Genomic DNA, 17,019 nt, shown 5'->3' on the forward strand with positions numbered 1-17,019 from the left:
CTATAGGTTCAAGTCTGGTGATGCAGGCCAACTGAGATGTAATAGGATGGGGGAGCATTCAGAAAACCAGCCTGATGAACTTTGTTGTTGTGATCTTCATGTGCCTGTGTGAGCATCTGCCTTTTGTGAGGTGACCAACTTGAAATGCTCATTGCATCCAGTTCCTGTCGCAATGTTCTCTTACTAAGACATTGGGGCAGAACTTCATTCACTGCCTGCAGTAATTCCTGTCAGGTTTGGAAGCAATTTTAATTCAAAAGCCGAAGGAAAAATGTCCCTGGTTTCTCTCAGTCAAGGTCTTTTTCCGACCACAATTAGGTCAGTATTTGTTTTGAAGTTTCGTGTGGCTATTCTTTCTTCTACTGAAAGGTTGGTGTTCTGAGGAAGGGACCTGGGGAAGGATGGTGAGGCTAAGTTGGAGGTAAGGAATTCCTGGAAAGTGACCATCAGGTAGTTAGCTGGGGGAGGGGGAGGATCACGATTGGATGGTGGTATGAACTGGAAGAGACGGGGGTCCAGTGTTGATATTAGGATGGTTTTGGTTGGAGGGATTGGAGGCAAAGAAGTGCTTCCATTTCAGGGAGCAGGAGAACGAGGGTAGGTCTTTGACTCGTCCAACATGATTAAATTTAGGTGTAGGGCTAAAAGTGAGGCCTTTGGATAGGACTGGAACTTCTGTGGAGCCAAGGGTTTTGGTGGAAAGGTTAACAACAGTGTTAGTTCTGATTTGGTGGAGAGTTGGTAGGGAGTTTTGAGGGATGTGTTAAGCTGAAAAGGTCAGCTAGCCAGGGTTTATTTGTTATGAGGGGTGGATGAGGAGGAACACCGTGGGTATGATAGAGGTTGGGTAGTGGTGCCCCAAGGTGGCAGCAGTTTGGATAACACATGGAGGTGGTGTCAGGAATGCTCCTCCAGGTGCTGGAGAGCAAGGGATTCAATTTCAGAGACATCATGTATGGATTAGGGACTGCAGAGTGATAGTACCTTGCAGAGGGGGCAGAGGTGGTTCTGGGATGCCTGTGACATGGAGAGGTGTTTCTGCACTACCAGGTTAGTGAGGGCCATGGATTTGCGGAATCTGGAAATGTGTAGGTCAATGAAAAAGGAGGTGTGGAATCCAGAGAAAGGAATCTTTATGCTTAGGCCTTTTGGGGGTTGGGATGGGGGGGGGGGGGGGGGGGGGAGATTCCATGGTTTAATCAGCATTTGAGTAACAGGATGTGGGACTAGGTTTTAGCCAGGGAGAAGGATGCTTTTCTTAACTGGTGCAAAAAGATGAAGACAGGGTGCACTGTGGCAGGAATGTTGTAAAGTAAATGGTAATGATGCAGAAATGGGCAAAACAGTTGATGTTTTTGAGAGGAGCTGGATAAGTGAAAAGATGCGTAAAAATGTGTAAAAAATTTGCGAGGCATGCAAAAACACACACAGATATACAAAAATATGAACATATATGTGAAAATATGCACAGATATGTAAAATTACGCAAACCACATAAAAATACACACAAATATGTTAAAAATGTACAGAAACGTTGGAGAACAGGGAGGTATGTGTGTGTGTGTGTGTGTGTGTGTGTGTGTGTGTGTGTGTGTTTTGCAATAAGCAAAGAGAGATGGAGTGGGGTGGGTGGGTTAGGTGCGGAAAAGAAAACACTAAGGTATCTCAGGATGAGAGATGAAGTGGGATCAATAGAAATAAATATAACTATCGGAGGAAAGAAGCTGGGGCATCAGACGCAGCATCAACAATCCGCACGGTCACGAACTCTGTGTTGTGCGCAGACGATTTTTGATACGGTGTGACTCAGAAGTAGATGCAGTGTGGAATGTGGTGAATAAACACAAGAAAGGAGAGAAAGAACAGACACTGAGAAGAGTCATCCTGCAGAGAAGAGCAACAAAGGAAAACACCACAAGCTTGTAGGATGGAAAAAAGCCATTCAGCAAAATCAAACAGTGGGAACTCCAGGTAGGAATATCAAAAATTTAGCAAAAGAAAGATTGCTCTTACCGCAACAGCATCTCAGGCCGAAAGGCCACTATCATGTGGGATGCAAGCAGCAATCTGAAAGGGGCAGGGAAAGGGAAGGAATAGTTGCTTATACAGGAAGAGAAATGAACGCTTTCTGGTGGAGTGTGCTGGGATTAGAATGCTAACAGGTGCAGCATCAGGAGGTTATGGGGTAGGGAGGTTGGGAAAAAAGGAGCACAAAGGAGAGGAATGGGGAAAGACAGGAGGATGCATTGGCAGAGGGTGGTAAATAAACAGGGTGGGAGATCAGAATGGGGAGAGGGCGATACGATGGGGGAGGGGGGGCTTTAGGTCGAGGGGGGGGGGCAGTATTTTACCATGGGTTGAGGTCGAGATACTTATAGCAGCAGAGAATGTGTTGTACGAAATATTTCCTATCTGAACAGTCCACAAAAGCCAGTGGTGAAGGGAAGGATCCAGATGGCTTGGGAAGTGAAGCAGCTACTGACATCAAGTGTGTTATGTTCAGTTGCATATTGTGCCACAGGATGATCCAATTTGCTCTTGGCCACAGTTTGGCGGTGTCTGTTCATCCTGAGAGACAGCTAGTTGGCGGTCATACCAATATAAAAAGCTGTGCAATGATTGCAGCAGAACTGGTAAATGCCATGGGTGCTCTTTTACAGGTGACTCGGCTGTAGCAATCTGTCTTTTCCCACATTGTTGATATTCTTACCTGGAGTCCTCATTGCTTGATTACTAACAATCCTATAGTTTCTAATAAAGCAGACAAACATAATAAAGTAAAGGTGTTCTCAACCCAAAGGTTGGTTCTTTACTGTGAACGGTCCTACTGTGGAAAGAGTTATGTCCTCGTCTCCCTACCCAGACAGTTTTAACAGAACTAACTGTTTGATGTGTAATCTGTACTATGGGGAATTTTGGCCTTTTCAGATTTAAAAAGAGAGAGAGAGAGAGAGAGAGAGAGAGAGAGAGAGAGAGAGAGAGAGAGAGAGAGAGACTGCAATAAGTGAGACACAAAATCCTAGGACCAACTGAGAATCAAACTGTTAACATTATGTTTTGCAATATGGCCCTTACTCTCTCAGCAATCAAAACAAACAACTGTCACCTAATCACACTTATTATTGAGAAAATAAATAGTTTCTGACTGAAGAATGAAATTTCCACTCTGCAGCAGAGTGGGAGCTGATATGAAACTTCCTGGCAGATTAAAATTGTGTGCTGGATTGAGACTAGAACTTGGGACCTTTGTCTTTCACAGGCCAGTGCTCTGCCATCTGAGCTAGCCAAGCACAACTCACGACCTGTCCTCACAGCTTTAATTCCACCAGTACCTTGTCTCCTACCTCGGTTTTGTAGTGTGTGTGACCAGGATTTTCCAATTGTGCATGGTGGAAGGGACGACTGCCACAAACACATGGGTAACAAAATTCATTCAGATACAGTTAAGCTGAGGGACACAAACAAGAATTTAACAATTTTTACTAAATCTCAGAAGATGAAAGTTTGGTGACAAATGCACAGTTGTTATTTACGACATTCTTTGTTGAGCACAAATTGCCTTAACATGTAGTGACCATGCAGGATGTTTGTTCAAGAAAGTGTTTCCCAATTAAAAAATAGCCTCCATGTACAATTGTGTGAGAACAAAAACGGAAGCACTAGTTAAAAAGTGTGGCTTCTACAATTGAGGGAAAGGTAACAAAGTTAATGAAGTCCCAGCCCTTTTGTACTGGCAACAGGTGACAGTAGTTGTGTCACTTTACAATGGTGAAACTATGAAGGTTTTACTCAATTGGAGAATCCAATGAAAGTACATGTAAAGCCACCGAGGACACAGATGAATAGCGCAACTGCAGGGACAGTTGGGAATGTGGGTCTCACGGGAAGCATGCAAGGGATAAGTCCCTGCAGTCGCGCTACCATGTGTGTCCTGTTCCACTTGCAGTACAATACAATAACCTGTTCCTGAACTGGAATTCTCCTTCAAGGCTTCTGTGGTTTTCAGCAGTGCTGGATCTTCCCTCTGTTCAGCAGCAATGTCACATATGGCAGTGATGACTGAGATTTCATCCAAGCTGCTGTGTTCTGCTGTTGGTGTCCCTGTGTTAAAGTTGCTTTTGTATACCACTATGACACTTTACTCCTGAAGTCTCAACGCACATCTTGCCAGTTGATCAGGTGGACCCTTCAAGCTAGCCAACCAGCATTGAGAGTGTTATCTGCCACAATGGTGAATAATTTGCAAAATAAATATGGCTGGAACTTGTTGAAGGCCCAAATAACTGCGAGGCAATTTTTCTCAGGTGTAGAGTAGTTCATCTCAAAATTGGAGAACACTATGGAGGCATAAGCATTCACCTTTTCAGCACCTTGCTGAATTTCTATTAGAATTGCACCTATCCCATAACCTCTAACATTAGTGTGAAGTTGTGCCATGGCATTCAGTGATAGGGTTGGAGAAGATGTTACTGCCTTAGTCCCTCCTTAGGGCCTCTTTGTTGCACCTTATGCCAGGGAAATGTGGTATCTCCCTGCAGTAGTTCTTGTAAGGGACATGCCTTGGTATGGAAGTCCTTTACAAATTTCCAGCAGTACTAGCAAGTGGAGAACTGGTGGACTGCTCGTGAAGATACAGAAAATGGAGAGGACAGGTAAGATTAAAAGTAGCATCCAAGCAGGTGATGAGATATTCAAAACCAAAACAGATTGTGTATGTTTCAGCAATAACAATTATTTAAGGTGAATAAGAGTGCATATGTAATTTATAACAGTCAAGGTCATTGTTTTTTGAGCACCACTCATGACTCTATCCGTAAAGTGAATTATTTATAAACCATAACCTTAAGTGCCCACTCTCCTGGTTTACCATTATTATTAAATAATACAAAAATCAGTTCTAGTTTATAGGTCAAAACAGCTCATGGTATCATCACTTACTGATTCAGGAGCTTTGATGAAAACTTTACTAATACCCAGCTGATATTGGTTTCTCTCCATGTTGACACTCCTCATGATTACCTCAACACCCTGTTTCTCATCACCTTTCCAATGTGGCCATGTTTCTTTGGTCAATATTGCATACCTAAAAGCAGAAAATTTCACAGATTTGAAGGAGATAAACAAAATGAGCATGTATGCATGAACTAACTATAGACATTAGAATTCCTTGTTGATATTTGTGATGCCACATCCTTAAGGGGTAGTGATACGCAACATGAAATCAAGGACTATGTATATTTAAGCAGGAGAAGCAATTGAAATCAATTATTAATTACAAAAAAATTATCTGTTACTAAGAAACAAAAATTGTATATTAAATTTATGTATTTCCTGGAAGTGACAGAGATCACAATAATGTAGTAATGTTCTTCAGATACAGCAGTGTTTTTCTACCTGATTTTTCTTATTAAATAATTAATAATAATAAAAGTTACAGATGATCACCAAGATGGTGATTTCTATTAATCTTTGTACATAGTCCCTGTCTTCTTATGTAGGGATACGCCAGCAAAATGAAACTGGCATTAAAAAGATTGCCAATGCCTGGCAGCCTAACATCCGATACTGGTTCTTTCAGTTCTTATGTTGTTCGTAAAATTAGCACAACTCTGGATAGTTGACTGTTTTTCTCTGAGCTGGATGTTTTAAATAGGGGCTAGGAGGAATAGCTTTGTTCACATTTTAGCTAAACTTCAGAGGAACAACATGTAATTTGGCAATCAGTACAATGCCGCTACACCACGCAAACCAAAAATTTGGTGCCACACTGAAAGAATATTACCAGAGCGCTGAAGTCTCTGAAGCATTGTGAAGGCTATTGTTATAATGAACTATCATTTCAATTGTATTGTTACTTGTTGAATCGCATTAACACATTGGCTAATTCAACAATGGTGGCACAATGTATGACTGTCACTGACCCATTAGGTCATACTTGCTGCCATTCATTCATTTAATCTACATCTGCATCTACATGATTTCTCTGCAATTCACAATTAAATGCCCAGCAGAAGTATCATCGAACCACCTTCAAGCTATTTCTCTATTGTTCCACTCTCTAATGGAATGTGGGAGAAAACAAACACTTAAAATCTTTCTGTGCAGGCTCTGGTTTCTCTTATTTTATTATGGTGATTATTCCTCCCTGTGTAGGTGTGCTCCAACAAAATATTTTCACACCCTGAGGAGAAAGTTGGTAATTCAAATTTCATGAGAAGGTCCTGTCACAATGAAAAACACATTTGTTTTAATGACTGCCAGTCCAATTTACGTATTATATCAGTGGCACTCTCTCCCCTATTTCACGATAATACAAAACAAACTGCCCTTCTTTGGACTTTTTCGATGTCCTCTGTGGATCCTATCTGACGTGGATCCCACACTGCACAGCAATACTCCAGAAAAGGACATACAAGTGTAGTGTAGGAAGTCTCTTTAGTAGACCTGTTGCATTTCCTCAGTATTCTTCGGTACATAAAAGTCTGTTCAAAAAAATTCCAGAACATTCATAATTTTACACCAATGGTGTGTTGGAGGAAAATGTGGTTGGCATCCCTGGACATGACTGTGTTTAATGTGTAACTGCCAGACGTTTCATTGTCGTATGTCTGTTAGTGACTGTTCAGTGCTATATCAAATAGAGCATTGTGTCACATTTTGCAAATTATAAGATGGCAGATTGAGAGGAGCAACGCAGCTGCATTAAATTTTGCATGAAACTCAAGAAAACCTTTACACAGACACATCAAATAATGCAGGAAGCCTGTAGTAATGAGTGCTTAAGCTGTACTCAGTGTTATGAATGGTTCACATGGTTTAAAAATAGCTGGACGGAAGTTAAATATGAATCTCATTCAGGACGCTCTTCAATGTACCAACAATGCTCATTTCAGTTAAACTGAGCACGCCGACTGAAGACTCACTGTCCAAGAGATTTCAGAATAATGTAACATTTCAGTTGGATCATGGCATGAAATCCTGACACAGCATCTTGGAATGCATCATGTTGCCACCAAGTTCGTCCCACGGCTCATGAGTCAACACCAAGAAGACCTTCACCTCACAATCTGTGAATATCTTTTGGATTGTACAAAGGAGAATGAGATATTCCTTATAAGAATCTTAACTGGTGATGAGATGTGGGTCTATGGTTATGATATTGAGACCAAGGTTTAATCTTCACAACCAATCGGGAAAGGTTCTCCAAGCCCAACAAAACTCGTCAGGTCAGGTCAAATGCCAAAGCTATGCTGACAGTTTTCTTTGACTTTGAAGAATTAGTTAATCATGAATTTGTGCCACAGGGACAAGCTGTCAATCGATGGTACTATCAGGACTTGCTGCAACTCCTGCATGAAAATGTGAGAAGGAAAGACCTGAAATATGGCGAGACTATTTATGGCTCTTGCATCACGATAACACAGCCACACATTCATCCCTATTGGTGCAAGACTACTGTGCAACATACGAAATCACTGCCCTGCCTCATCCTCCATAATCTCCAGTCCTAGTAAAGGGAAGGAAAAACTGTCTGGGTTGATCGCAGAAAACTTAAGGGGAGACACTGTCACAAGTGGTAAAATACCAGTGGTCACAGGTGTCAGGGGGATGCCTTTTTTAAGATAGGGGAGGGGGGAAAGAAAACGAGTTTTACGAGAGACTGGCAGACACACTCAGTTTGAGAAAACAGATGAACAGGAGTCAGATTTTAGCATATAGCCTCCATTTAAACAATGTTTAACAGAAAGTAATCAGAAACAGCCAGTTCATCTTCGCCAAAGCAGTTATAATCCTGTTAGTATGCAGTATCAGTTATCTTTATTACACCAGAACATTCCGGGACTCAGAAATAAAGTTGATGAACTACTCATTTGTATTGATGAAATGAATTCATCTAACCAAATTGACATAATCTGCCTCTCTGAACATCAAGTGACCACTGTTACAGATATGTTAGACATTTCAGGATTTAAGCTAGCTTCCTACTTCTGCAAAGTAGATATGGATGGAGGAGCAGTTGCCACATTTATTAAAAACTGCCATAAATTCAAGAACATTGACATTAATAAATTCTGTTTAGAGCAGCATCTAGAAGCATGTGCAACAGAAGTAGAGTTCCATAACAGATCCTATATAATAGTAACTATTTACCATGCACCTGCAGGAAATTAAAATCTATTCATAAATCATCTAGAAGCTCTTTTGGGTTATTTAACAGGAATAAACAAAGAAATTTTGATTGCTGGTGACTTTAATACAGATTTTCTAATGCAATCTTCCAGTAAACATTTACTGCAGTTAGTAATGTTGTCTTTCAACCTAACTCACACTGTAAACTTTCCAACTAGGATCACTAAATCCTCAAGGACAGCCATTGATAACATTTTTATAGACAAATCAAAGGAACAAAATCATATCATAAAACCTGTAATAAATGAACTATCAGATCGTGACATGCAGCTCCTTGTTTTAGATGTAAATTCTAAGCAGATTATCAAGACTGCTAAATCTGAGTACAGTAGACTAGTCAGTCAACCAAAAATTGAGTGTTTTAGAAAACTGGTCAAAGATATGAACTGGAAAGATGTTTATATTGCTCATGACATGAATGAAAAATATAACACATTCATTAACAATGTTGCTACCATGTTTGAAAACTGTTGTCCTCTAAAAGTTACTCAAATTAAACAGAAGTCTATAATAAAACCATGGATTAAATAAGGAATAAAGATTTCCTGTAAGACAAAAAGTAAAATGTATCTGTCGACCAAGAATAGCTCCAATGCTGATGATTTAGCTAAATACAAGGAATACTGTAAAATATCAAAAAAAATTAATTCAGACATCTAAACAAATGCACTACAAGAAGAAGATAGCAATGTCAGGTAACAAAATAACAACAATATGGGATATATCGAAAAAGGAGGCTAGTAAAACCAGAAAGGAACAGGAGCAAATAGCATTAAGTGTACATGACACATTAGTAACCGATGGGCATAGTGTGGCAAATCTATTTAACAAGTACTTCACATCTGTTACTGATAGAATGGGATTGTCAGGTTCAGTAAATAATGCCCTTGAATATCTGAAACTAGCCTTTACAAATAGCTTCAGGTACATGAATATGTCACTCGCTTCACCAAAAGAAATAACTTCCATAATAAAATCTTTAAAAACAAAGCATTCTAGTGGTTACGAAGAAATATCAACAAAGTTAATTAAAGCATGTTCTTGTGAGTTTAGTACAATTCTAAGTTACTTGTGTAACCAGTCAATTATAACTGGGACATTTCCTGACTGGCTAAAATATGCAGATGTTAAGCCTCTATTCAAGAAAGGGGATAAAGAGATACCATCAAACTACAGACCGATTGCACTTTTGCCAGCATTCTCAAAAATTTTAGAAAAAGTAATGTACAGGCAGCTTCTCAACCATCTGACCACAAATAACATATTATCAAGAACACAGTTTGGATTTTTGGATGGTTCTGATATCGACAAGGCTATTTAACACCTACAGTGAAAATGAACTTAATTCATTAAATAACAAATTACAAGCAGCAGGTATTTTCTGTGACTTGTCAAAGGCACTTGTGTGAACCACAACATCGTTTTAAATAAATTAGAATTCTATGGTGTCACAGGCAGTGCTGCAAACTGTTGCAAGTCATACCTCACTAACAGGAAACAAAGGGTTTCAGTGCAAGGGACTAGTGAATTAAGTCATCAGTCATCATCAGAATGGGAAGAAATTACATGTGGTGTCCCACAAGGATCCATCTTAGGGCCACTGCTGTTTCTTGTGTACATTAATAATCTCTCATCAGTTACACTGCCAGAAAGAGAGTTCGTTTTGTTTGCAGATGACACAAGTATTGCAATAAATACTATGTTGAGAGCAGTGCTAGAAAGATCTGCTAATGATATTTACATGGATATTAATAAATGGTTTAAAGCCAGCTCACTGACATTAAACTTCGAAAAGACTCACAATATGCAATTCAGAACCTGTAAGAGGTTTCCACCCGTTGTTGTTGTGGTCTTCAGTCCTGAGACTGGTTTGATGCAGCTCTCCATGCTACTCTATCCTGTGTAAGCCTCTTCATCTCCCAGTACCCACTGCAACCTACATCCTTCTGAATCTGCTTAGTGTATTCATCTCTTGGTCTCCCTCTACGATTTTTACCCTCCACGCTGCCCTCCAATACTAAATTGGTGATCCCTTGATGCCTCAGAACATGTCCTACCAACCGATCCCTTCTTCTGGTCAACTTGTGCCACAAACTTCTCTTCTCCCCAATCCTATTCAATACTTCCTCATTAGTTATGTGGTCTACCCATCTAATCTTCAGCATTCTTCTGTAGCACCACATTTCGAAAGCTTCTATTCTCTTCTTGTCCAAACTATTTATCGTCCATGTTTCACTTCCATACATGGCTACACTCCATACAAATACTTTCAGAAATGACTTCCTGATACTTAAATCTATACTCGATGTTAACAAATTTCTCTTCTTCAGAAACGCTTTCCTTGCCATTGCCAGTCTACATTTTATATCCTCTCTACTTCGACCATCATCAGTTATTTTGCTCCCCAAATAGCAAAACTCCTTTACTACTTTAAGTGTCTCATTTCCTAATCTAATTCCCTCAGCATCACCCGATTTAATTTGACTACATTCCATTAGCCTCGTTTTGCTTTCGTTGATGTTCATCTTATATCCTCCTTTCAAGACACTGTCCATTCCATTCAACTGCTCTTCCAAGTCCTTTGCCGTCTCTGACAGAATCACAATGTCATCGGCGAACCTCAAAGTTTTTATTTCTTCTCCATGGATTTTAATACCTACTCCGAATTTTTCTTTTGCTTCCTTTACTGCTTGCTCAATATATAGATTGAATAACATCGGGGAGAGGCTACAACGCTGTCTTACTCCCTTCCCAACCACTGCTTCCCTTTCATGTCCCTCGACTCTTATAACTGCCATCTTGTTTCTGTACAAATTGTAAATAGCCTTTCGCTCCCTGTATTTTACCCCTGCCACCGTCAGAATTTGAAAGAGAGTATTCCAGTCAACATTGTCAAAAGCTTTCTCTAAGTCTACAAATGCTAGAAACGTAGGTTTGCCTTTCCTTAATCTTTCTTCTAAGATAAGTCTTAAGGTCAGTATTGCCTCACGTGTTCCAGTGTTTCTACGGAATCCAAACTGATCTTCCCCGAGGTTGGCTTCTACTAGTTTTTCCATTCGTCTGTAAAGAATTCGAGTTAGTATTTTGCAGCTGTGGCTCATTAAACTGATTGTTCGGTAATTTTCACATCTGTCAACACCTGCTTTCTTTGGGATTGGAATTATTATATTCTTCTTGAAGTCTGAGGGTATTTCGCCTGTTTCATACATCTTGCTCACCAGATGGTAGAGTTTTGTCAGGACTGGCTCTCCCAAGGCCGTCAGTAGTTCCAATGGAATGTTGTCTACTCCCGGGGCCCTGTTTCGACTTATGTCTTTCAGAGCCCTGTCAAACTCTTCACGCAGTATCGTATCTCCCATTTCATCTTCATCTACATACTCTTCCATTTCCATAATATTGTCCTCAAGTACATCGCCCTTGTATAGACCCTCTATATACTCCTTCCACCTTTCTGCTTTCCCTTCTTTGCTTAGAACTGGGTTTCCATCTGAGCTCTTGATATTCATACAAGTCGTTCTCTTATCTCCAAAGGTCTCTTTAATTTTCCTGTAGGCAGTATCTATCTTACCCCTAGTGAGATAAGCCTCTACATCCTTACATTTGTCCTCTAGCCATCCCTGCTTAGCCATTTTGCACTTCCTGTCGATCTCATTTTTGAGACAATTGTATTCCTTTTTGCCTGCTTCATTTACTGCATTTTTATATTTTCTCCAAAATCAATTAAATTCAATATTTCTTTTGTTACCCAAGGATTTCTACTAGTCCTCGTCTTTTTACCTACTTGATCCTCTGCTGCTTTCACTACTTCATCCCTCAAAGCTACCCATTCTTCTTCTACTGTATTTCTTTCCCCCATTCCTGGCAATTGTTCCCTTATGCTCTCCCTGAAACTCTGTACAACCCCTGGTTCTTTCAGTTTATCCAGGTCCCATCTCCTTAAATTCCCACCTTTTTGCAGTTTCTTCAGTTTTAATCTACAGGTCATAACCAATAGATTGTGGTCAGAGTCCGCATCTGCCCCTGGAAATGTCTTACAATTTAAAACCTGGTTCCTAAATCTCTGTCTTACCATTATATAATCTATCTGATACCTTTTAGTATCTCCAGGGTTCTTCCATGTATACAACCCTCTTTCATGGTTCTTAAACCAAGTGTGAGCTATGATTGTGTTGTGCTCTATGCGAAATTCTACCAGGCGGCTTCCTCTTTCATTTCTTAGCCCCAATCCATATTCACCTACTACGTTTCCTTCTCCCCCTTTTCCTACACTCGAATTCCAGTCACCCATGACTATTAAATTTTCGTCTCCCTTCACTATCTGAATAATTTCTTTTATTTCATCATACATTTCTTCAATTTCTTCGTCATCTGCAGCGCTAGTTGGCATATAAACTTGTACTACTGTAGTAGGTGTGGGCTTCGTATCTATCTTGGCCACAATAATGCGTTCACTAAGCTGTTTGTAGTAGCTTACCCGCATTCCTATTTTCCTATTCATTATTAAACCTACTCCTGCATTACCCCTATTTGATTTTGTATTTATAACCCTGTAATCACCTGACCAAAAGTCTTGTTCCTCCTGCCACCGAACTTCACTAATTCCCAATATATCTAACTTTAACCTATCCATTTCCCTTTTTAAATTTTCTAACCTACCTGCCCGATTAAGGGATCTGACATTCCACGGTCCGATCCGTAGGACGCCAGTTTTCTTTCTCCTGATAACGACATCCTCTTGAGTAGTCCCCGCCCGAAGATCCGAATGGGGGACTATTTTACCTCCGGAATATTTTACCCAAGAGGATGCCATCATCATTTAATCATACAGTAAAGCTGCATGCTCTCGGGAAAAATTACGGCTGTAGTTTCCCCTTGCTTTCAGCCGTTCGCAGCACCAGCACAGCAAGGCTGTTTTGGTTATTGTTACAAGGCCAGATCAGTCAATCATCCAGACTGTTGCCCTTGCAACTACTGAAAAGGCTGCTGCCCCTCTTCAGGTACCACACGTTTACACGTTTGTCTAGCCTCTCAACAGATACCCCTCCGTTGTGGTTGCACCTACGGTACGGCTATCTGTATCGCTGAGGCACGCAAGCCTCCCCACCAACGGCAAGGTCCATGGTTCATGGGGGGGGGTTCCACCCAGCATATGCATAAAGTATGAAGAAGAGCAGATAGAAGAGGTTGACAGTCTTAAATTCCTGGGATTACAACTTGATAATAAATTCAGTTGGGACGAGCGCACCACAGAACTGCAGAAATGCCTTAACAAATCTGTATTTGCAGTTCGAGTGTCAGCTGACATAGGCGACATGAAAATGAAAAGGCTTGCATACTTTGCCTACTTTCATTCCAGAATGTCATATGGTAATATTTTGTGGTAACTCTTCAAGTCAAACAAAAGTTTTCGGAGTCCAAAAGCGAGTAATACGTATTATTTGTGGAGTAAATTCACGGACATCCTGTAGAAACCTCTTCAAAGTACTGGGTATACTAACTACTGCCTCTCAGTATATTTACTCCTTAATGAAATTCGTCCTAAATAATATATCTCTTTTTCCAACAAACAGCTCACTTTATACATACATTACCAGGAACAAAAATGATCTGCACAAGGACTTAAAAGTACTTACTTTAGTTCAAAAAGAGGTCCACTACTCAGGAACACTCATCTTCAATAATTTGCCATCAAACATAAAAAATTTAGTTACAAATAAAGATCAGTTTAAAAGGAGCCTGAAAGACTTACTAGTGGCCAACTCCTTCTACTCCATTGACAAATTTTTTAATAGAAACAAATGATGTACTTTATATATATATATCATTAATGCCGCTGAATGTGTATTTTTTTATAACTTTTGGAGGGTACGTGTCTAAATTCGTGTGCCGTAGCATTTACCAGAAGTATTGTAATGCTTTGCTACTTGGACAAGGGCGCCCGAAATTAATTTCTTAAACGTCGAACAATGGCAGTGAAGCTCACTTGCTATTGGTGCTAACATTCTATAGTGGGTAATTCAAAGGTGGGTAGCTGTCAAACCACACGGGTTGTGATTACTTTGAATGAGAGTCGTGTAAAATTGTGGGTTCATCACTCAACTTTGGTATTCTTTTGTTTATTGATGTTAGAAACAAATTTTTTTGTCAATGTCCTTAAATCTTATTTAATATGGTTATTCTATGCTAAACTGGGATAAATGCACGGTCAGATATTGTGTTGGGAAGTAAAATTTGGAGAAACGTCTATTTAGATATCGCTTGATTTGGATTGAATTAGTTAACACGATATTTTTCGGGTATTTTGGCGATACTTAGTGACAGGAGAGAATCGCAGTCGTCACATATGATTAATTATATATCATTAATTTGATTATATATATATATATATATATATATATATATATATATATATATATATAAACAAAGATGATGTGACTTACCGAACGAAAGCGCTGGCAGGTCGATAGACACACAAACACACACACAAAATTCAAGCTTTCGCAACAAACTGTTGCCTCATCAGGAAAGAGGGAAGGAGAGGGAAAGACGAAAGGATGTGGGTTTTAGGGGAGAGGGTAAGGAGTCATTCCAATCCCGGGAGCGGAAAGACTTACTTTAGGGGGAAAAAAGGACGGGTATACACTCGTGCACACACACACACATATCCATCCACACATATACAGACACAAGCAGACATCTCACAAGCAGACATATTGGTCTTTAAATATGTCTGCTTGTGTCTGTATATGTGTGTGTGTGTGTGTGTGTGTGTGTGTGTGAGTGTGTTTGTGTGCGCGAGTGTATACCCGTCCTTTTTTCCCCCTAAGGTAAGTCTTTCCGCTCCCGGGATTGGAATGACTCCTTACCCTCTCCCCTAAAACCCACATCCTTTCGTCTTTCCCTCTCCTTCCCTCTTTCCTGATGAGGCAACAGTTTGTTGCGAAAGCTTGAATTTTGTGTGTGTGTTTGTGTCTCTATCGACCTGCCAGCGCTTTCGTTCGGTAAGTCACATCATCTTTGTTTTTAGATATATTTTTCCCACGTGGAATGTTTCCCTCTATATATATATATATATATATATATATATATATATATATATATATATATATATATATACACACACAAAATTCAAGCTTTCGCAACAAACTGTTGCCTCATCAGGAAAGAGTGAAGGAGAGGGAAAGACGAAAGGATGTGGGTTTTAAGGGAGAGGGTAAGGACTCATTCCAATCCCGGGAGCGGAAAGACTTACCTTAGGGGGAAAAAAGGACGGGTATACACTCGCGCGCGCACACACACATATCCATCCACACATATACAGATACAAGCAGACATATTCAAAGGCAAAGAGTTTGGGCAGAGATGTCAGTCGAGGCGGAAGTGCAGAGGCAAAGATGTTGTTGAATGACAGGTGAGGTATGAGGGGCGGCAACTTGAAATTAGCGGAGATTGAGGCCTGGTGGATAACGGGAAGAGAGGATATATTGAAGAGCAAGTTCCCATCTCCAGAGTTCGGATAGGTTGGTGTTAGTGGGAAGTATCCAGATAACCCGGACGGTGTAACACTGTGCCAAGATGTGCTGGCCGTGCACCAAGGCATGTTTAGCCACAGGGTGATCCTCATTACCAACAAACACTGTCTGCCTGTGTCCATTCATGCAAATGGACAGTTTGTTGCTGGTCATTCCCACATAGAATGCATCACAGTGTAGGCAGGTCAGTTGATAGATCACTTGGGTGCTTTCACACTTGGCTCTGCCTTTGATCGTGTACATCTTCCGGGTTACAGGACTGGAGTAGGTGGTGGCGGGAGGGTGCATGGGACAGGTTTTACACCAGGGGCGGTTACAAGGGTAGGAGCCAGAGGGTAGGGAAGGTGGTTTGGGGTTTTCATAGGGATGAACTAAGAGGTTATGAAGATTAGGTGGACGGCAGAAAGACACTCTTGGTGGAGTGGGGAGGATTTCATGAAGGATGGATCTCATTTCAGGGCAGGATTTGAGGAAGTCGTATCCCTGCTGGAGAGCCACATTCACAGTCTGATCCAGTCCCGGAAAGTATCCTGTAACAAGTGGGGCACTTTTGTTGTTCTTCTGTGGGAGGTTCTGGGTTTGAGAGGATGAGGAAGTGGCTCTGGTTATTTGCTTCTGTACCAGGTCGGGAGGGTAGTTGCGGGATGCGAAAGCTGTTGTCGGATTGTAATCTGGAACCACAACACCCTAATTCAGTAGTTAACCTTTCCTCCAAACCTCTCTCCCAATCCGAAACCTCTGTCCTATCCAAACGCCTCACCTTCAGCCCCACTCCCAGATTCAACCAAACAGCCCTCGTCAAAGATTTACTGTCCTACACTCGTACTCTCTGCTGGAAGTATCACTTTGCCACGAAGGAAAATGATCCTAATCCCACCCCTAATGATCCAACTCCCCAAGACACTATCCAAATTGAACCCTGCCTGCAACAGTTCCGTCCTCCGTCACAGCGGGACCCACCTCCTCTTCCTCAAAATCACCCTCTCCAAACCTTCCAGGAATTTCTGACTTCCAGCCTTGCCTCTCAATCCTTCTTAAAAAACCGTAATCCTACTCCCAACATCACCACTGCTGAAGCCCAGGCTATCCGTGATCTGAAGGCTGACCAGTCCATAGTCATTCTTTCGGCGGACAAGGGTTCCACGACCGTGGTACTTGATCATCGGGAGTACGTGGCTGAGGGACTGCATCAGCTTTCAGACAACACCACATACAAAGTTTGCCAAGATAATCCCATTCCCGATTTCCAGGCGGAGCTTCAAGGAATCCTCAGAACCTTAGGCCCCCTACGAAACCT

General features: G+C 41.0%; 1 protein-coding gene across 1 annotated transcript in view; it reads right to left on the bottom strand.

Annotated features, from left to right (window-relative positions):
* Window positions 1-17,019, bottom strand: part of LOC126263654 (unconventional myosin-Ie-like) — a 390,931-nt gene that overhangs the window by 54,333 nt on the left and 319,579 nt on the right. The window contains exon 15 of the mRNA XM_049960758.1: window positions 4,939-5,083. Within this exon, the coding sequence (XP_049816715.1) occupies window positions 4,939-5,083 (145 nt within the window). The remainder of the gene's footprint in view (window positions 1-4,938; window positions 5,084-17,019) is intronic.

The sequence above is a fragment of the Schistocerca nitens genome, chromosome 6 (assembly GCF_023898315.1).
Source record: "Schistocerca nitens isolate TAMUIC-IGC-003100 chromosome 6, iqSchNite1.1, whole genome shotgun sequence".
Lineage (NCBI taxonomy): Eukaryota > Metazoa > Arthropoda > Insecta > Orthoptera > Acrididae > Schistocerca > Schistocerca nitens.